Genomic DNA, 22,138 nt, shown 5'->3' on the forward strand with positions numbered 1-22,138 from the left:
GCCTCTGACTCTTGCTTTTGACTCGGGTCATGATCTCAGGGTCCTGGGATTGAGTCCTGCATCAGGCTCCCTGCTTAGCAAGGAGCCTGCTTCCCTCTCCCCCTCTTCCTGCCTCTCTGCCTACTTGTGATCTCTCTCTGTCAAATAAATAAATAAAATCTTTATAAATAAATAAATAAATAAATAAATAATTTTAAAAACCATTAAAAACTGGGGTAAATTTTGGGGATTCATTTCGACCTGAAGGACAGTACATGTAACTGGGTGGGGAAGGCTTTTACAGGGATATCTGTGGAAATAAAATACTAGTGAGATGCACAGAAAGTTGAATTTATTGGAGAAACTAATATGGAGTAATTTTAGGTCCCTCTGAAAGGTCAGACCTCCAGATGGTCTCCTGAGGAGGTCATTTCATCAAATGAGACATACTGCCATTGCCAGGAAGGCAGAGAAGAAAAGGCACATTTTAAATACCAACCATTTCCACAACCTGACTCTCGCCTTTGTCCCTATTTTCTGAGGGGGTGAAAAAAGCACTTAAATTCTGCCTAAGTCTTTGCTGACTTTGAATTTAATACCCAGAATTTGCGGCCATGTCAATCCAAGATTGAAGCACAGAGGGCATGCTTCGGTTCCAGTCAGGACCAAGACATCAACATGTCAGGGCAGCAGAGTTGGCTTCAGAAACACGCATTTGCAGGGCACTGGGTGCTCATGGAGTAACCCAGTGGTAAGGAGAGAAACTTAATCTTAACAGCATCGCTCCTTACTGGACTAAGACAGAAGGGGGACATTGCAGGTTCCTGCAGGGAGAATGCATTTCTCAGACACCAATATTCCAAGAAAGAAAAAAAAATTCCAATGTTCATATTCCAAGAAAGAAAAAAAAAGATGCAATAATGCTCTTTTAAGAATTGTCTATTAGCATGAAAAAAAGTACAAGAGAGAACAGGTGTTAAAAGAATAAGCTCCTGGGTGGCTCAGTTGGTTAAGTGACTGCCTTCGGCTTAGGTCATAATCCTGGAGTCCTGGGATCGCGTCTCGCATTGGGCTCCCAGCTCCACAGGGAGTTTCTCTGACCTTCTCCCTTCTCGTGCTCTCTCTCACCCTCTCTTTCTCTCAAAAAAAATAAATAAAATCTTAAGAAAAACAAAAAAAAGAGTAAGCTCCAGAGCCCAACTGCCAATGTTCAGGTCTCTACCATGCCATGTACTAGCTGTGTAACCTTAGGAATGTTATTTCTCTGTGTCTTGATATCTGTATCTATCGAGTGGAGTCGGTCACAGCATCTCTCACAGGCTGTTGGGAGACGTAAATGAGTTAACCCACAGCAGCAGCTAGCACGGTGCCTGCTACACTGTACGTATGTAGTTCACGCTGGCTCATAGTATTAACTGCGTCTGTTCATTTGCAAATATACCTTCGAGGCACACATAGGATCATGTTATAATACTGTTCTGCTATTTGCTGTTTTCACTTCAAAACATGTCTTAAATACTTTCTTCTGGATCACCTTTTTAACCATTTAGTGTCCTAAAAAATCTGATTCAGTTAAAAAAAGTTAAATAAGTAAACTTGAATTGTATTTATATAGCATAAAGTGAAAAGCAGAACTATTATGAAGTTGATATGAACACCATAACCCTACAGCCTTATCTTAAATGATATAACAAAATATTTACACTGTCCCTTTGGCTCATTTTGTCTTCCAGATTCTGCCTTAATAGTTTTCATAGCCTTGGATAGGACTTTCAGAGTTTATAAAGACAGTTATGGGTAGTGATACTTTACATGACATTGTTACGATCATATGGCATCTTTCAAACCTTGAAAACTAACAGTGGTCCCTTGCAAGACACTCCTTTAAGTGCTCTTCAGGGACTTAATAATCTCACATTCCTAACACTCATTTACCACATAATAAATTAAATCTAACTTAATAAAGATTTAAGATTACATTCAAGATTAAAAAAACAAGAATTCCTCAAAATTTAATTTCTAAATAAAACTAAAGTGGGGGGGGCGCCTGGGTGGCTCAGTAGGTTGAAGCCTCTGCCTTCGGCTCAGGTCATGGTCCCAGGGTCCTGGGATCGAGCCTCGCATCAGGCTTCCCCCCAACCTCTCTGACTGCCTCTCTGCCTACTTGTGAGCTCTGTCAAATAAATAAGTAAAATCTTAAAAAATAAATAAATAAAACTAAAGTAGGGAAGTTAGTTTCTTGGCTGGCTGGCTGAATTCTAAATCATTCACTAGAAATTACTCAAAGGTATCTAATGCTTATTCCTGATTTTATCTCAGCTAAAATTAAGAGAATACAGCAACAGAAATTATTAAAAGTTTGGAGAAATTATTCTTCAATAAAAAGCCGTTTAAATCAAATAATTCATTATTCATTCTACCAACAGATGCTTATGGAATCAATTTAAAAACCAGAGAAAATAAGGATAAAGGAAACTTAAAATAAATTTATTCAATGATAAGAAGGGATATAATAACAATTTTTGGAAAAAAAAAAAGCTAACATTTACTGAGCACCTACTCTGCAGCAGACATTGTGTTTCAATGTTAAAGTATAGAAATTATTTTTTATGATCATTACAACAATTCTGAAAGCTACACAACTGTGATCCTCATTTTACTAGTGAGAAAATGTAAACTTGGAGAGATTATGCAGGTAGCTCAAAGTCAAAGAGTTAGTCAAATGGGGGAACCTATGTTTTGTAAGATGGGAGAGTTTCAACTTAGCCATGCTCTGGGAGCATTTTTATTGGGTCTATTATGTGCAAGGCAATGCTGGGCACTATAAAGGATATGAAAATGGAACAGGTTTTGGCACCCAAAAGCTCATAAGTTAGTTAAAATATTACTCTTGCTGTGTACAAGAAATAAACTTAAACATCAGATAGAGACAGAGACATACCAGGAGGGAGGGAGAGGGAAAGGCAGTGTAAGGGAAGGGGTAGGGGAATGGGAGGACAGTTCCCCACAGTTAAGTATCAGGTACTGTTAGATATTATATACACTTTCTCCTTTACTCTTCCTAGCAACAAGATGGACACTATTCACTTTACAAGCAAAGAAACTAAAATGTAGAAGGATCAAATTAAGTCTGAGTGTGCTAAAATATGGACCATCCCAGAATCAAGGAGAAGGACTGAATTAGTAGCTCAGGGTCTAACCTTATGCATTAGTGTCTGGGAAAACCACTAACTGAGCAAAGAAGGTCATGCATTTATGCAGGAACAAGAATTTTAAGTCTTTGAGAGCAGACTGGTTTTTTGCTCTAATGATTAGAGAATCCCAGACCTTTCAAATCCAATAGTCATCTGGTCTAACCCACATTTGAGGGTAGAGGAGACAAAGCGTCAGACAGAGTGTAAACTGAGGGGGAAGGGACTGAAATGGTGCCTCAGTGCTCCTGACTTCCCGCACAGGGTAGTCCATGCTCTCTAATCATCTAGCCACCGAGAGCGAGGAGGGAAGGGTAGCCTGTCCAGGGTACAACAGTGGGTTTCCCCGGGACTTCTGGGCCACTCTCTTTTGGGTTTATTTGCTCTGCAAGGTCTCTAGCCAGCAAAATAAAACCAGGATGGGAAAGGCATTCAGTAGAAAAGGTTACCATGAATCAAGAGTCAAGTTTTGAAGGGATTCTGCTTGTATTCTGACTCTGTCCAGCCTTCCAATATCCACACTCAGATTTTGGTAATCCAAATTCTGGGGTAGTGAGTGTCTACTTCTTCAGAGTAATTTATAGACTTGAACCCACCAGTGCCACCAGAGTGTGTACGCGTGAAATGGAAATGTTCTCACCTGTCTGAGAATTGTCTCCTGAATCACGATGAACCTTGTGAAGCTAAAGTTGTTCAAAAGTTTGGGGAAACAAGAGAAAGAAATTTTAAATATGGTATTAGCTACATTTCCAGCCAAACAGTTTCATTAAAAAGCTCTGAAGAGTCAAGAAATCAAGAAGTTACACAGAGAATATGAACAGATGAAAGATGTACACCAACTGATTATACTACAAATGCTCTAGTACATTCGGACACTTCTGGAATGCCTGAGCCCGAGAGCAAGGAGATACCCAAGGGATGTACTTTCTACCCAGGACATCTACATCTCCTTTCAGCTGTTTCCATTTTGACCATCGCATAAATGCAGAAAGACAAAAATCTGTAACAAATTTTTTATAAGGCTAATATATAACCTATTTAGATTTTAGACATGTTATAAAATTTTTCTATAATATAAAAATAATCTGAATTTAAGCCTAGGATTTTTTAAAACCTCTCTAAAAAGCTCTTCTGGTGTTCCTCAGTTATGGACAGAGTTGATTTACAAAATGTTTATTCACAAAGAGATACGAACTTAGGATGCAGCTTAACACCTACTTCCTTCTCATTATCAACTTTGGTATCCTAATGATTCTATGCTAATGCTCAATAAATATCTGTCAAATGAGTGAGTCATTAATACTAGAAAATAATAAACACGCTTTGGGATTTTGCATTTTTTTCCATTTATAACTAAGACACTGCTATTGGGGTGCATCTAGCTATATCATGCTTATCATCATGCTCCTTTGCTGCTAAATCATCCATTTCCAGTTGCTTGGACAATCAAGTCTCTGTACCTACTCACTGAATGGCATAAGTTAACCTGAAAAACAAGCCAGGTGACTGTGTAGTGCCAACACTAACTGTAATAGCCAGGAGTTCTGTACATATCAGATAACAGATACGATGTTCCAGCTTGACACAACCACTGAACAACGATCATGTAAAACTGAAGTGTTAAAGAAAGGGGGCTTTCTTCCACATTGTGTGGAATCATTCCACATAGTCCGGGCCACATGATTATTGAAACAACTACACGGTCGGCCTATGTGAGATCTTGGTCAAAAATGTGTTTAAAGGCTGTGACACATTTATCCCATAATTGTGGGACCTTGTTATTTCTTCTGTGATCAACTGGTTTAAGTTTTTCCTTTACAGATAAAGACCATTTGCTACAAAGCTCCTGAGTGCAATGTGGATTTTTGATACTATACCAAATAAATACAACTTTAGCCTTGCAAATTGTTTTCTCAGTCAGCTTTAGCTCAAAACCAGGTTATCTTAAATACTTAGATTTTCTCTCTAAATCAGAATACACCTCTCCTTTAGGAACGAAGGCCTATGACTTCCCTGATTACTCCAAAAAGCCCTTGTCTTTTATTGACCCCCGCAGGCAAGCCGAATGATCTGTGGAGCTCCTACGCGGCTGACACAGCCCAACCCCGCTTTTCAGAAGCTAGTGCCATGGTCCTGGCCACGGAGAAGAGGGAACAGAGGGGAGGGGAGGTGAGAGGTACCAGGTCCCTCTGCTGAGGTAGCTTCCCATCTGCCTTTCCCCACATTGGATGTGGTATTTGGCCCTTTTGGAGCGGCAGGCAGGCACGCCCCCAAAACCACTGCCCCTGAGACAGCTCACCTAGTGCTGATGGACTCTCTCCTATGGACAGGAACAAAGCCTGGCAGTCACTCCCTGATGTCACCTGCTTTACAAGCGGAGGTTTCACAGGGCCACGTCAGCACCTGTCACTCAGGACGCGTCTCAGGACTCGCTTCCTGATCCTCTGAGGCGGGAGCAGTGCCTGAGGCCCTCTGCTGGCTACCCTAGCGGTACTAGGTTTTCCTCAGAGCTTCCCTCTTGGGAATACCTCCCCCTCCCCCATCCCCTTCACAATTGAAGATTCACTTGGATGAAAATTCTTTAACAGTTCCAACTCTTTTCTTGGAGGTCTAAACCCACATTTATAACTTGGCATGAATGAGTCCACTGGAATTATTGTCTCATATTTCTCAGCTGTGTTCTCTGAGGAAGTCAACAGGGAAGGAGCTGCTCTGTAGTTGGCTGTTCTCCAAGAAGCAGCCAGGAGGGTAACCTGGGCTGGAGGGCTGTGGGGCATGGAGAGAGACGGAGCGGCTGTGCCGTGACAAGGGCACTGTCTCCTACATGTCTGCCATGTGCTAGCACCTTTGCATTTGCCATCAGGCTAGTCAGAACAATACCCCTGGCAGAGGAAGGATCGTCATTCCTCTGATAGATGGGGAAGCCGAGGTTTCACTTGCCTGACCCTCCCAGCTAGTACACAACAGCGCCCAATTTCTAACCGTGATCAACGGCTCCAAACCCACTTCCTCTTTGTCACAGAGCTCTTTACAGGGAGGACCCAGAAGGGAAGCTCTGGGCCCAGGCCTGTTTAACTGGGGTCTGAGGACAACATCCTCTGTGGGACAGGAGGGCAGCTCTTTGGAATACAGTTTCCTTTGCAATTTTGGGGAAGGCTTGAATCTCTGCTATCTATAGGTTTTGTCACATGTATGCTAAAGCAAAGCAAAGCAGTCATAATTCAGTGTCCCCAAGTCAACCACTGTCTGTGGAGTGTTTTTGTTTTCCCTTTTGTGAATGAAAGCTTAAAGTGTAAAATGTGTCCACATGAAGTCGTGACTGGGAATTTGGATCCCTGTGTTTCTGGGGAACCTAATGCTTTAGCACTAAGTTCCTACAACGTGAATACCACGGGTCTTGGCCTGTGCTGCTCCTGCCAGAGCTCAAAGCTGGGATTTCTTAGCAAGTCCTTGGAAGCTTACACCTTGTTTTGGGTGGGGGGAATTCATCATTTCGAACCTTTAATTATTTAAAATGTTACAGGTTCCCACAAATGTTGCTGTCCTTGTGCTAAATGCTTTGTTTACAAAAACATGATTATGCTCGGCTCTAAAAGGCCCCACAAATTCTGGGTTTTGTGTGTATGTGTGTGAAAGAGAAAGATTTCGGGGTCATCTGATTGTTTTCCTCTTCTGGAATAAGCATTTAAAACCATTTTTATTTTCTCTACACACCCACTACAGTGTCTAAAAAGAAATTCTGTCAAGGCTGTGGAACAGCTAGAACTCTCATACCTTGCTGGAGAGAAGAGAAAATTGTACCATTGCTCTGAAAACAGGTGTGGCAGTCTCTTATAAAATTAAACATACACCTACCCTATGACCCAACTCCTCAGTATTCAGCTTAACTCCTAAATATTTACCCAAGATAAACAAAAGCATATGTTGTTCCCCAAAAGTCTTCTCTAAGAATGTTCAAAGGAGCCCCAAACTGGAAACACTCCAGAAGTTCATCAACAAGGGAAATAAACTGTGGTCAACTCATACAATGGGATACTCTTCAGCAAAAAAAGGAAAAAGGGAAAAATTACTGATATATAGAACAACAGATGCATCTCAAAACATGGTGATGAGTCACAGAAGCCAAACATGGAAGCATAGATATTGTACACAACTCTAGGACAGGCAAAACTCATCTGTGGTTTAGTATTCAGAACATGTTCCCTTTAGGGGTGGGAGGGGTAGGAGTGGAGGCAGGGATATCTGGCAAGGCCAGGAGAGAACTTTTGGCATGGTAGATTTGGGACCTTGATGGGGCCTGGGTTACAGAGGTATATGCATCTGTCAAAACTCAAGGAATGCTATACCTAAGATCTGTGCGTTTCACTATATATAACTTTCACCTAAAAAATGACAAAACCTGGATACAGATATTAAACTCTAGTCAGTAATACACATGGTAAAGTGCCAAGGGGTGAAATGTCCTGCTATATGTAACTTAGTTTAAAAGCTATCAAAGACTAAGAGGGACTGATGAATAAATCAAGGATAGATGGATAGATGACTGAGCAAAACAGTCACTACACGACATAGGTGGTGGCCGTGTGCATATCTACTTACAATTCTTCTGACTCTTCTACAGGTGTGAAAAATTTCATAATAAAATGTGGGAAGATTAAATATTCAACTGAGAATATGGAAGAATGGCTAAAAATTGCAAGTCTGGGCTATAATTTAAAAGTCTGTAAAAATAAATAGGATGAAGGCAATTTAGAAAAACTTGAAACTGAGCAAAGTGAATTACATGTCATGGTCCCAGGAACTCCCAACCTACCATGAGCCTAGGCATGAAAATGATGCTCCACTTCAAACTGTAACTAGTGAATTGTAAATAGCAGCTGTCTTAGAAGTGTAGATTTACCCAGTTAACTATTTAATAGATAGATTTTAATGATTTCACTGACTGACTTTATGAATTATCTAATTACAAATGAACCTAAATTCTCTTATGTCTTATGGGAGAAAAACCCTGAGAAATAATTATATGAAAACAACACTCTTAATAGAATATGTTAAAATTAATTTTTTGAAACTGTAAAACCATGGGACTTTTTAGCAGTTAAAATGAGTCAAGGCTAGGATCAGTGCAATAACAGCAAACAAGCAAATACTAGATAACTCCTTCAACCTGCATTTCAGAGTCACCCTGGGAATCTGAACAGCATTTGGTAGAAACGTCCAAGGCTGCTTTTGTCATTACGGAATGGCCAAGTCATAAAAAGCATCAGTCTCAATTCAAATTGCCAGATTTCCCAATGTATAAACCTGGGATGTCCATCTTTGATGCTTCTTTTTCTCTCGTCCCCATACCTAGTCCATCATCAGATCCAGGAAAATCTCCCTTCTCAATACCTCTGGGATCGCCCCCTTCACCTCTCTCTACTGCCAGCATGCAGATGACTGTCAGCTCTCATCTTACCTCAGCCATGCTTCCCAGCCCAGCTCATTCTCAACTCTTTCAACCAGTGTTACCTAAACTACATTTAATCCTGTCATCTTCTAGCTTAAAACACTTCCCAATGGTCTTAGGGCCAGCCTTGTGGGCCAGCCTGGCTGTGGGGCTGTGCACTGTGGCCTGGCCCCCGCTGCTCTGCTGGGCTACTGTCTTGCAGGCCACACTGGCCTCCATTCCACCCCCCTTGTTTTCCCAGGCTCTTCACTACCACAGGACCTTTACACATGTGACTCTTCTGCCCAGGAGGAACTTCCAAATCCACCCTCTTCCCTTTGCCTCTTTGCCCTCTTGATGTTTGCCAAAAGGTAATTTTCACGGAGAAGCCCTCCCTTCTTCAAATAAATAAATCTTTAAATAAATAAATACATGTCAAATTTTAAAAACAAAGAGAATTTCAAAAGCTGGAAGGAACAAGTAGTTATGTAAAAGGGAAACCCCATAAGGTTATCAGCTGATTTTTCGGCAGAAATGTTTCAGGCTAAAAGGGAATGGCATTATATATATTCAAAGTTCTGAAAGGAAAAAAACCTACAACCAAGAATACTCTATATGCCAAAATTAGCATTCAGTATTTAAGGAGAAATAGAATTTCCCCAACAAAAATGTTAAAGGCATTCATCAGCACTGAACCTCACTTAAAAGAAATGTTAAGAGGACCTCTTTAAATGGAAAAGAAAGGGCCATAATTAGAAGAATACTATGAAAGGAAAGGATATTAACAAAATAAAAATTTCTAAACAGATGTGCACATACATAAAATGGTGAGTGGGATAGTAAAATAAAATTCTTTCAGACTGTGTTCAAACTTAAGTGACCATCAACTTAATATAAACTATTATACACTTAGGAAAACCTGTAATAGATATACATATACAAAAAGAGAAAGAAAGCCAAGCATAACACTAGAGTAGGTTAAAAAAAAAACAACAACCACACACACAAGACAGAGAACAAGATAAGAAGAAAGGAATACAAGACTAACAGAAAAACAATGAGAAAACAAAAGGGTAGTAATTACTTACCAATAATTAGTTTTAAATATAAATGGTCTGAGAGCGCCAATCAAAAGACATGGGTGACTGAATGGATAAAAAAGAACAATACCCATCTACATGCTTCCTAAAAAGAGACTCACTTCAGACCTAAATACACATACAGACTGAAGTGAAGGGGTAGAAGAAGATGTTCCATGTAAATGAAAGAGGAAAAAAAATAAAGCCAGGATAGCATCTTTATATCAAAGTAGACTTTAAAAGAAAGACTGTGATAAGAGACAAAGGAGGGCACTACACAGGGATAAAGGGATCAACCCATCAAAAGGATATAATTATTTTAAATATCTCTGCACCGACAAATTTAAATATCTATGCACACAACACTGAACCACCTAAATACAGAAAGCAAATATTAACAGACATAAAGGAAGAAACTGGCAGAAATACAATTAACATCCCACTAACATCTATGGATAGATCAAACAACAGAAAATCAGTAAGAAAACATTGGCTTTAAACAACACACTATACCAGATGGACTTAAACAGATATATACAGAACATTCCATCCCCAAATAGTAAAATCACATTCTTTTCAAGTGCTTGTGGTACATTCTCCAGGATAGATCACATGTTAGACCTTAAAACAAGTCTCAATAAATTTAAGAACAGTGAAATAATATCTAGCATTCTTTCCAACCACATAGTATCAAACTAGAAATCAACTACAAGAAAAAAAAACACCTCGTAAAAACCACAAACATGTGTAGGCTAACCCAATGGACCTCCAATGAGTCAACAAAGAAATCAAAGAGGAGATAAAAAAAATACCTAGAGAAACTTGAAGATGAAAACGCTGGTCTAAAATCATTGGAACACAATGCAAGTAGTTCTAGGACGGAAATTTATAGCGATACAAATCCATCTCTATAAACAAGAAAAATCCTGACAGCCTGACCTTACACTTAAAGGACCTAGAAAAAGAAAAACCAATGAAAGTCAGTTAGTAGAAAAAAGGAAATAAAAAAGAACAGAAATAAAACAGAGACAAACAATACAACAAAAAATCACTGAGACCAAGAGTTGGTTCTTTGAAAAGACAACAAAATTGATAAATCTTTATCCAGAAACATTAAGGAAAAAAGAAGACCCAAGTAAGTAAAATCAGAAATGACAAATAAGTAACAACTGATAGCACAGAAATATGAAAGCCCTATTAAAAATTATATGCCAGGGGCGCCTGGGTGGCTCAGTGGGTTAAGCCTCTGCCTTCAGCTCAGGTCATTATCTCAGGGTCCTGGGATCGAGCCCTGCATCGGGCTCTCTGCTTGGAAGGGAGCCTGCTTCCTCCTCTCTCTCTCTGCCTGCCTCTCTGCCTACTTGTGATCTCTCTCTGTCAAATAAATAAATAAAATCTTTAAAAAAATTATATGCCAAATAATTGGACAACTTAGAAGAAATGGATAAATTCCTAGAAACATAATCTTCCAAAATTTAATCAGGAAGAAATAGAAAATCTCAACAGATTGATAACTAGTATGAAACTGAATCATTAACCTAAAGTTCCCAACAAAGGTAATTCCAGAACCACAAGGATTCACAGTGAATTCTACCACACATTTAAAGGAGAGTTAATACCTATTCTTCTCCAATTATTACAAGGAAACAGAAGGAAAGCTTTCAAATATATTATACAGGGCCCACATTACTCTAATATCAAAACCAGACAAAGGCACTAGACAAACAACACCAGAAAACAACTAGGGGCCAATATCCCTGGTAAACATGGAGGCAAAAATCCTCAACAAAATATTAAACTGAATTCAACAACACATTAAAAGGATCATGTACCACGGTGAAGAAGGATTTATTCTGGAGATTCTGGGATGGTTTAATACCCAGAGAAATAAATCAATGATACCACATCAAGTAAATGAAGGATAAAATTCACATGACCTTCTCAATAGATGTCAAAGAAGCGTTTGACAAAATCCAACATCTATTCATGATAAAAACACTCAACAACGTGAATACAGAGCGAACCTCAACTTAATAAAAGCTGTACATGACAAACACAATTAACATTACACTCAGTGTTGAAAACCCAAGAACTTCACCTCTAAGATTAGAAACATGACAAGGATGTCCACTCTTCCCATTTTTATTCAACATAGTAATGGAAGTCCTCACAGCCATCAGACAAGAAATAAAATGTACCAAAATGATAAGGAAAAAATCAGACTGTCAGTATGTGCCGAGGACATACTATACATAGAAAACCCTAAAGTTTCCATCAAAAACTATTAAAAGTAATGAGTGAATTCAGTAAAGTTGCAGGATACAAAATATGCAAACATCTGTTACATTTCTACACACTAATATCAAAGTAACATAAAAAGAAATTAAGAAAATAATTCTATTAACAGCTGCATCAAAAAGAATAAAATATCTAGGACTAAATTTAACCAAGGGGATAAAAGACCTCTATCTTGAAAACTGTAAAAAAACATTGATAAAAGAGGGCAACACAAACAAATGGAAAAGTATTCCTGCTCATGGATTGAAAGAACAATGTTAAATTGTGCATACTACCCAAGGCAGTCTACAGACTCAGTGTAATCTCTATCAAAATACCAATAGCATTTTTCACAGCATTACAACAAACACTAAAATTTGTATGGAGCCACAAAAGGCCCTGGATAGCCAAAGCAATCTAAAGAAACAAATCTGAAGGTATAATCCCAGATTTCAAGACATGCTACAAAGCTATAATAATTACAACAGTGTGATAATGGCACAAAAAATAGACACCAAGGGCAATGGAACAGCATAAGGAAGCCCAGAAATAAACCCACACTTACATGGTTGATTAGTCTATGACAAAGGAGGCAAGAATATGCGACGGGGAAAAGACAGTCTCTTTAATAAATGATGCTGAGAAAATGGGACTGTAAGGTATCATTGTGTGCCAACTATACTTCCATAAAAACAAACTAAATATAAAAAGGGATTTAGAATGTCACATAACCTTAGTTGATAAAGCAAGGGCAGGGTTTGAGAGGACAGACTCTAATTTCGAAGGAAGCTCTATTGTGGGTAAAATGCTATCAAATAGCTTTGCACGTTATAGAGAAATTGTTGGTGAAAGGAAATGTCAATCACTGGGGCAAACTTCACTGTTGTCTCATTTTAAGAAATTGCCACAGCCTCTCCAGCCTTCCGCAACCACCACGCTGATCAGACATCAATACTAAGGCAAGACCCTCCACCAGCAAAGAGACTGCCATTCACCAAAAGCTCAGAGGATGGTTAGCAGTTTTTTAGCAATAAGGTATTTTTATGAATGAAAGACCTTAATGTGCAGCAGGAAACCATCAAAATTCTAGAGAACACAGGCAGAAATTTGACCTTCGCCGTAGCAACTTCTTGTTAGACACATTACCAAAGGCAAAGGAAACAAAAGCAAAAATGAACTACTGGAACTTCATTAAGATAAAACGTTTCTGCACAGCAAAGGAAACAATCAACAGAACTAAAAGGCACCTGTGGAATGGGAGAAGATATCTGCAAACGACATATCTGATAAAGGACTAGTATCCAAAATACATAAAGAACTTACCAAACTCAACACCCAAAAAACAAAAAACCCAGCTAAGAAATGGGCAGAAGACATGAATAGATACTTTTCCAAGAAAGACATCCAGATGGCTAAGAGTAAAATCATCTCACAGCTGTCGGGATGGTTAAAATCAACAACACAAGAAACAGGTGGTAGCGAGGATGCAGAGAAAGGGGAATGCTCTTGCACTGTTGGTGGGAATGCAAACTGGTGCAGCCGCTCTGGAAAACAGCACGGAGGTTCCTCAAAAAGTTAAAAGTAGAACTACCCTATGATCCAGCAATTAAACTACTAAGTATTTAGCCAAAGGACACAAAAATACAAATTTGGAGGGACACATGCATCCTGATGTTTATAGCAGCATTATCAACAATAGCCAAACTATGGAGAGAGCCCAATATCCATCGACTGATAGACAGATAAAGAAGATGTGGTATATATATACAGTAGAATATTACTCAGCCATCAGAAAGAATGAAAACTTGCCATTTGCAAAATGACATGGATGGAGCTGGAGTGTATCATGCTAAGTTAAATACAAGACAAAAACCATGTGATTTCACTCTTATGTGGAGTTAAGGAAGAAAACAGATGATCATATGGGAAGGGTAAAGAAAATAGAGAGAGGGAAACAAATCATGAGAGACTTTTAATGACAGAAAAGAGACTGAGGGTTGATGGAGGGAGGTGGGTGGGGGAGGGGCCAGACGGGTGATGGGCATTAAAGGAAGCCACTTGCTAGGATGAGCACTGGCTGTGGGAAGTGATGAATCACTGAATTCTACTCCAGAAACCAATATCACACTGTATGTTAACTACCTAAAATTTAGATACAGAGGTAGATAAATATTTTTTTTTAAAGATTTTATTTATTTATTTGTCAGAGAGAGAGAGAGAGCGAGCGAGAGCGAGCACAGGCAGACACAGTGGCAGAGGGAGAAGCAGGCTCCCTTTGGAGCAAGGAGCCCGATGCGGGACTCGATCCCAGGACGCTGGGATCATGACCTGAGCCGAAGGCAGCCGCTTAACCAACTGAGCTACCCAGGCGTCCCGATAAATAAAGTATTTTTAAATTAAAGTATGTACACTGCTTCTTAGACATAATGCTACTACACAATTAACAGACAACAGTATAGTATAAACATAACTTTTATGTGCACTGGGAGACCCAGTAATTCACTGGACTTGCTTTATTAAGTTATTCACTTCATTGCAGGGATCTGGAACCAGGCCTGCAATTTCTCCAACATATGTCTGTGTACTGTTTGCTTTTGTGTCACCCTCACCCTCAAATATTATGAAAAGGGGTAAAACTCTGGTTGTAATGAAGACAAGGACTATCCTCTAAAATAATTAGTATAGCTTGAGAAGTCAACATATTAAGAAATGTTTTCTTTTTAAGATTGAACATACCTGATCAACAACTTCAAGAGAAAACTGAAGTCTTCGGTGTATGTGACAAGACTTTGGTGATGCAGGGGAGTCTGAGTGCCAGATGAGAGATGTGATCACGGGAACAGAGTCATTTAAGACCCTCCCTTCATTTACATGTAATAAGGACAGCGTGAGGGGTATAAACACAGGATTTCTTTGATCATCTTTCTTTACTGAAGATACTTTGATGAGTATTTCCTCGGAAGCTAAAAGTATTTGATGTATAGATCAAAGAGGTTTTCCGTCTATCTATTTTCAAAAATTATTTATAATACAGTTCTCAAAATTCCCACCCAAACAGCAAGCCAACACGGAACAGTGTTCCTCAAATATGGCAACAAAATACACCCACGCAACAGTCTGGATCCCCGCCCACCATGATCAGCTTTACACAGCTCCTAAAACACCGGTGGGCTGCTGCCTGTTCTCATGTGTTCTGAGTCTGGTTCTCAACATACTGGAGCTTCAAGACAAAGAAGAACGTACACACATGTCAATCTAGATACTGGTTTCACATGTCTTTACTTCAGTTAATTTTATGAGCTTAACATACTCGATACAACATCATCTCTCCCCTTTTATCTTAAACTTAAAATATTACTTTTGTCAAAGTAACATGCACTGATCAGAAACAAAAGATAATGCATATCAACTTTTCAGATTACATGAGATTAAAAGAAAAATCCCAAGTTTTTTGTTTGTTTTGTTTTGTTTGGATTTGTTTGTTTTTAGGTAATTTGCCATATGCCAAACAGGAACAGATTTTATCTTCTCCCTGCTGTTTGGTATTTTCTGGGAAAAATCTAAGCATCCCCCTTCTGTGCAATGCCAGATCTAGTATGTTCGAGTATCACTGGTATCCCTCAGTCAACACTTTCTTGGCTCAGGGCTAGTACCCACCAGCCCCACGGCCAGCGTGTACTGGGAAGAGCCATGACAAAGGGGGCACTCATTAGATAGCCAGTGATAATTCCCTTTTTTATCTTTTTCTCATGGAAACACACTTAATTCAAGGTGCCATTCCGGTTTACACATTTTATCTTTTTTTTTTCCCCTTGTCCAGTTTCTCTTTTAATGGCTTTCAAATACCTAGAATGCAATGCAAGCACCACTTTGCTTCATACCTGGCAAACAGTGAGTTTTCTTTTTTTTTTTAAGGTTTTATTTATTTATTTGACACAGACAGAGAGAGCAGAGAGGCAGGCAGAGAGAGAGGGAGGAAGCAGGCTTCCCTGCTGAGCAGAGAGCCCGATGCGGGGCTTGATCCCCAGACCCTGAGATCGTGACCTGAGCCAAAGGCAGAGGCTTAACCCAGGCGCTCCAACAGTGAGTTTTTTAGTATGGAAATAAGATCATGGTTTTCAAAGTCTGGCATGAATCAAAATTGCCTTAAGGGATTGTTAAAATAGGTTGGGGGCACCCCTCAAGTTTCTGATTCACTAGGTCTGGGTGGATCCTAGAATTTGGACCTCTAGCAAATTCCCAGAGGAGGCTGAGGCTGTGGATATGGGGGCCATGCTGTCATATCTGGGGATCCCCTTACTCAGAGTGCACTGGGCACCAGCAACCTTGCTGACACCTGGGAGCCTGTCAAAACTACCAACTCTCAGACCCCTGAATCGGAATCTATATTTAACAGTTATCTATATTTAACAGTTAATCTATATTTAACAGTTAATCTCTGGGTGATTTTTTTTTAAAGATTTATTTCTTTGACAGAGAAATCACAAGTAGGCAGAGAGGAGGCAGGCAGAGAGACGGGGGAAAGCAGGCTCCCTGCCGAGCAGAGAGCCTGATGCGGGGCTCGATCCCAGGACCCTGAGATCATGACTTGAGCTGAAGGCAGAGGCTTTAACCCACTGAGCCACCCAGGCGCCCCTCTCCAGGTGATTTTAACCTCACAGTTTGAGAAGCACTATTTTAAGTGGAAAAATCTCAGGCTCGTCAACAGATGGATTAATATCTCCACTTTCAGTTGTATAAATCTGGGGAATTTATGAGCTTCACTGAGTCTCAGTTTTCTAATGGGTAAATGGGGACCAATGCCTACTATTCAGGATCTATGAAGGTCAAATGAAGTAGAGTGTGCAAAATGCCAAGCCCAGTAGCTTCCAGGCTTGTCTTTTTTTTTTTTTTTTTTAAGATTTTATTTGAGAGGCAGAGAGAAAACAAGTACAACCAGGGGGGAGCAGCAAGAGAGAGGGAGAAGTAGACACCCCACTGAGCAGGGAGCCCGACATGGGGTTCGATCCCAGGACCCTGAGATCATGACTTGAGCCGAAGGCACACACTTAACCAACTGAGCCACCCAGGCGACCCCAGGATTGTCTTTTACCAGAATTACCTGGAAGGTTTGTGAAAGCACATTGCCATGCTCCACGCCTATAATTCCTGCTCTAGTAGGTCTGTTCCAGTGGGGCCTGAGATTTTGTGTTTCTAACGAGTTCCCTGTGAGGCTAATGCTGCTTACCCAGTGACCCTTCTTTGAGAACCACTGGACTAGCCCATAGAGGGCACCCAGATAATGCTGGTTCCCTTAGCCTTTTCTCTCTCACAGATGTGTCCTGTTCATCAAGAGTCTGGATTCAGGGATATTTATATTTTTTATTATTTCAGTACTGATTTTAGTCTACAAAATCATTTCCTTTAAAGCCTACATTGAGTATATGTGGTATATTTCTCACTTTCCTGCTGTCATTCACTTAGCCTGTGTCCCCTCACTGTTCAGTGACAAAGAGAAACATACCAATAGCTTCAGAAAGAAATTTCATTTGGCTTAAAGTTTCTTGCTCTTAAAGAATTGTCATGGAATGATGGCACTTTTGCCAAACACTTTAATGTGTAACTCCTCTGCCTGCTAGATTTTATCAGGAGAATGAAGGGATTGCGAAGATCCCAGTTTCCCACTCCTGTTCCCCTCGTGCTCAGCATAGAGTCATTCAAGTGTTTAATGACACCAGGGGTTCATCTGCACTGCCATTAGCCTAAGACAGAAGCGATCAGCAGGACCTTTGCTTCATAAATCAGGCCCTTTGATAGCGACAGCTGAGACAGGACAACACAAAGGAAATATTAATAATAGTGAGAGAACAGAAGGGTAAAACAGCTTTATCATTGTGTGTCCTGACGTTCTGAAAATGCTGTTCAGTAGAATGTTAGTTGACATTTTGTGATCACCTCCAGAAGAAAAAGGGCATGGCTAAATGCTCTCTCACTTTCTAGTTCAACTCCACAAATATTTATTGGGCCTAAGAGACAAAGATGGTTACAACACAGGCCCTGCTTTCCAATGATTTCCTGGATAACAGGAGCAAAAAATAAGTACTGTCACAATGTATCTATTCATTAAGAGTTTGTTGAGTGTCTACTATGTGCCAGGTCACGCTTTAGGCACTAGGGATGTGTCAGAGAACAAAAGAGGTCTCAGTAAGCTGGTTCAGAAGTACCAAAGATGGTATTTTGTAATGGGTTAGATGCTGAGGGTTAAAAAATAAGTTGAGGGCATTCCACAACATGACACCAAATAACCCACACCACAGAAATGTAATTGTAAGAGAATATTATGAAAAAGTATATTCCAACAAACTAGACAACCTAGAAGAATGGATAAACTCCTAGAAACATATAACCTCCCAAAACTGAAACAGGAATACAAAATTTGAAGAAACCCATTACCAGCAAGGCAATTGAATCAGTAATAACAAAACTCCCAACACCCCCAACAACAAAAAGTCCAACGCCAGACATCTTCACAGGCTAATTCTACTGGACCCTTAAAGAAGAACTGATATGACTTCTCGAACTATTCCAAAAAACAGAAAAGGAAGGAAAACTTCCAAAGTCATTCTATGAGGCTGCATTACCCTGATACCAAAACCAGATGAAGACACCACAAAAAAAGACAACTACAGCACAGTATCTCTGATAAACACAGATTCAAAAATCCTCAACACAATACAAGCAAACCAAATTCAACAAATCATTAAAGAATTCAGGGGTTCCTGGGTGGCTGACTTGGTTAAGCGTCTCCTCCAGCTCAGGTCATGATCCCCGTGTCCTGGGATTGAGTCCTGTGGCAGGCTCCCTGCTCATCAGGGAATCTGCTTCTCCCTCCCCCTGTTCTTGCACTCACTTGCTCTCTCTTCTTCTCAAAAAATAAACAAAATCTTTTTAAAAAATTCATTTAGCACCTTCAAATGGGATTTATTCCTGGGATGCAAGGGTGTTACAATAGTCACAAATCAATGTGATACATCACATCTTTAAGAGAAAAAATAAGAACCATATGATTATTGCAATAGACGCAGAAGAGCCTTTGACAAAGTACCATATTCATTCATGATAAAAACGCTCAACAAACTAGGTTTAGAGAGAACAAACTAGGTTTAGAGAGAACACAATTGAGGACATAAATGAAAAACCCACAGCTAAAATCATCTTCAATGAGGAAAAACTCTGAGCTTCCCCCTCCAAGTTCAGGAATAGGACAAGGATGGCCACATTCACCACTTGTGTTCACCATACTGCTGGAAGTCCTAGCTGCACAATCAGACAACGAAAGGAAGTAAATTGGACAAACCCAACAGGAGATCAAAGAGAAGACGACCAGCAATTCTAGAAACAGAAAATCAACCACTTTCTGAAAGGAAGGACGTGTGGAGAAGTGAACCCGAAGCAATGGGAAAATAGACCACAGAGGGAGGGGCCGGATCCCGGCAAGTGGCAGAGCAGTGGAGCCCAAAATCAGAACTTTTAAAAGTCTGCTCCACTGAGGGACCTTGCTCCAGAGGCTAAGTGGGGATAGAGCCCTTGCAGGGACAGTGTGGTCTCAGAAGGATCGGGGGTGTCTGAGTGTCAAAGAGCTTGCAGGTATTAGAGCGGGGAAGCCGGCTACAGAGATGGAACCAAGGAGTGAGCTCTTAGCTCGGGGTTACCTTGAACCGTGATCTGTGGCACAGTCAAACCACTGCTCTTCGAGCAGGGACCCTACAAGTGACAGATCCGGGGAGACTCACCTTCCTTCTCTGGAGGCAGGAATCTGCTAGGTTTGGAGACTCCAAGTGGGGTTGTGTGCCAGAGACAGAAACACTGTCACAGGCTGGGTGAGCTTGGAGTGCGGCCAGAGACCAGGGAGACGGGAGTGACTGAGCGCTTTTCTCCGAGGGTGCACTGAAGAGTGGGGCCCTGAGCTCTCGGCTCCTCCAGGCCGGAAACTGGGAGGCCGCCATTTTCATTCCCGTCCTCCAGAGCTCTACGGAAAGTGTTCAGGGAACAAAAGCTCCTGAGAGCGAACCTGAGCAGATTACTTAGCCCGGCCCCTGACAAGAGAGGCACAATTCCACCTCGGGCAAAGACACTTGAGAATCACTACAACAGGCCCCTCCCCCCAGAAGATCAGCAAGAACATCCAGCCAAGACCAAGCTCACTGATCAAGGAGAACTGCAAATTCCAGAGGAGGGGAAAGCAAAGCATGGAATTCATGGCTTTCTCCCCAGGATTCCTTAGTCTTGCAAAGTTAATTAAATTTTTTTATTTTTATTTTTTTCTTATTCTAATTTTTTTTAACTTTTCCTCTTTCCTCTTTTAACATTTTTTAAGCTAGTTTCTTAACAATACCTTTCTTTAAAAAATCTTTTAAACCTTCATTATTATAGTCATATTTTATCCTTCATTGTACATAACTGTATTTTTTGTATACACATAGGGTTTTTTCTTCTAAAAAATTCTGGGATATAATATCTTCTAATAGATCAAAATATACCTTAAATCTAGCAAAGGGCTTTGTTCTAGTCTCCAGCCTGAACAAATTCTCTCCATTTTCTTTTTCTTTCTTTTTCCAACCAACTTATCAATTCCTATTTTAGAATTTTTTAAAATTTTCATCTTTACAGTCATATTCCATCCTTTCATTATGTTACCCTTATTTTTGTATATATATAAGTTTTTCTTTCTTCAAAATTTTGGGAGATAGTTTCCTCTAAGAGACCAAAATACACCCAAAATCAAGTGGGTGGCTCTGTTCTATTCATCAGTCTGAAATAAATAAATAAATATATATACACATACATCTATATTTTTATTATATATATATATTTTAATATATATTTATATTTATATTTTAAATGTTTTTAAAACTTCTTTTTGGGGTCTCTTCTGATTTGGTTAGCATACATTTTTCTGGGGTCTTTGCCACCCTTTTAGTATTTTATTCTCTTGTTCATATATTCTTATCTGGATAAAATGACAACGTGGAAAAACTCACTGCAAAAAAAAAAGAACAAGAGGCAGTACTGAAGGCTAGGGACCTAATCAATTACCTATTACATTGGTAATATCAGAGCAAGAGTTCAGAATGATGATATTCAAGGTGCTAGCTGGGCTCGAAAAAAGCATGGAAGATATTAGAGAAACCCTGTCTGGAGAAATAAAAATCCTTTCTGGAGAAATAAAAGAACTAAAATCTAACCAAGCTGAAATCAAAAAAGCTGTTAATGAGGTGCAATTAAAAAATGGGTGCTCTTACTGCTAGGATAAATGAGGCAGAAAAAAAGAATTAGTGATATAGAAGACCAAATGATGGAGAATAAAGAAGCTGAGCAGAAGAGAGACAAATGACTACTGGACCACAAGGGGAGAATTCGAGAGATAAGTGATACCATAAGATGAAACAATATTAGAATAATTGGGATTCCAGAAGAAGAAGAAAGAGGGGTGGGGGCAGAAGCTATGCTGAAGAGAATTACTGTAGAGAATTTCCCTAATATGGCAAAGGGAATAAGCATCAAAATCCCAGAGGCACAGAGAACACCCCTCAAAAATCAGTAAAAATAGGTCCATACCCCATCATCTAGTAGTAAAACTTACAAGTCTCAGTGACAAAGAGAAAATCCTGAAAGCAATTCGGGACAAGAAGTCTGTAAACATACAATAGTAAAAATAATAGATTGGTAGCAGACTTATCCACAGAGACCTGGCAGGCCAGAAAGAACTGGCATGTTATATTCAGAGCACTAAATGAGAAAAACATGCAGCCAAGAATACTATATCCAGCTAGGTTATCATTGAAAATAGAAGGAGAGATAAAAAGGTTCCAGGACAAACAAAAACTAAAAGAATCTGCAAACACCAATCCAGCCCTACAGGAAATATTGAAAGGAGTCCTCTCAGCAAAGAGAGAGCCTAAAAGTAACAAACCAGAAAGGAACAGAGACAATATACAGTATACACACGATATATAGACAACATATGGACAATATAACAGTCACCTTACAGGCAATACAACGGCACTAAATTCCTATCTTTCAATAGTTACCCTGAATGTAAGTGGGATAAATGCCCCAATCAAAAGACACAGGGTATCAGAACGGATAAAAAAACAAACCCCATCAATATGCTGTCCACAAGAAACTCATTTTGGACCCAAAGA

At 39.8% G+C, this 22,138-nt stretch overlaps 1 protein-coding gene across 10 annotated transcripts in view; it reads right to left on the reverse strand.

The window, feature by feature from the left end:
• PDE8B (phosphodiesterase 8B) overlaps nt 1-22,138 on the reverse strand; it is a gene marked incomplete at its 5' end in the record, with an annotated part of 264,283 nt that overhangs the window by 27,228 nt on the left and 214,917 nt on the right. For all 10 annotated transcript variants that reach the window (XM_080803412.1, XM_080803414.1, XM_080803415.1 and 7 more), the window contains one exon: nt 3,811-3,853. In XM_080803412.1, the coding sequence (XP_080659538.1) occupies nt 3,811-3,853 (43 nt within the window). The remainder of the gene's footprint in view (nt 1-3,810; nt 3,854-22,138) is intronic.

This window comes from Martes martes, assembly GCF_963455335.1.
Source record: "Martes martes genome assembly, chromosome: 5".
NCBI lineage: Eukaryota > Metazoa > Chordata > Mammalia > Carnivora > Mustelidae > Martes > Martes martes.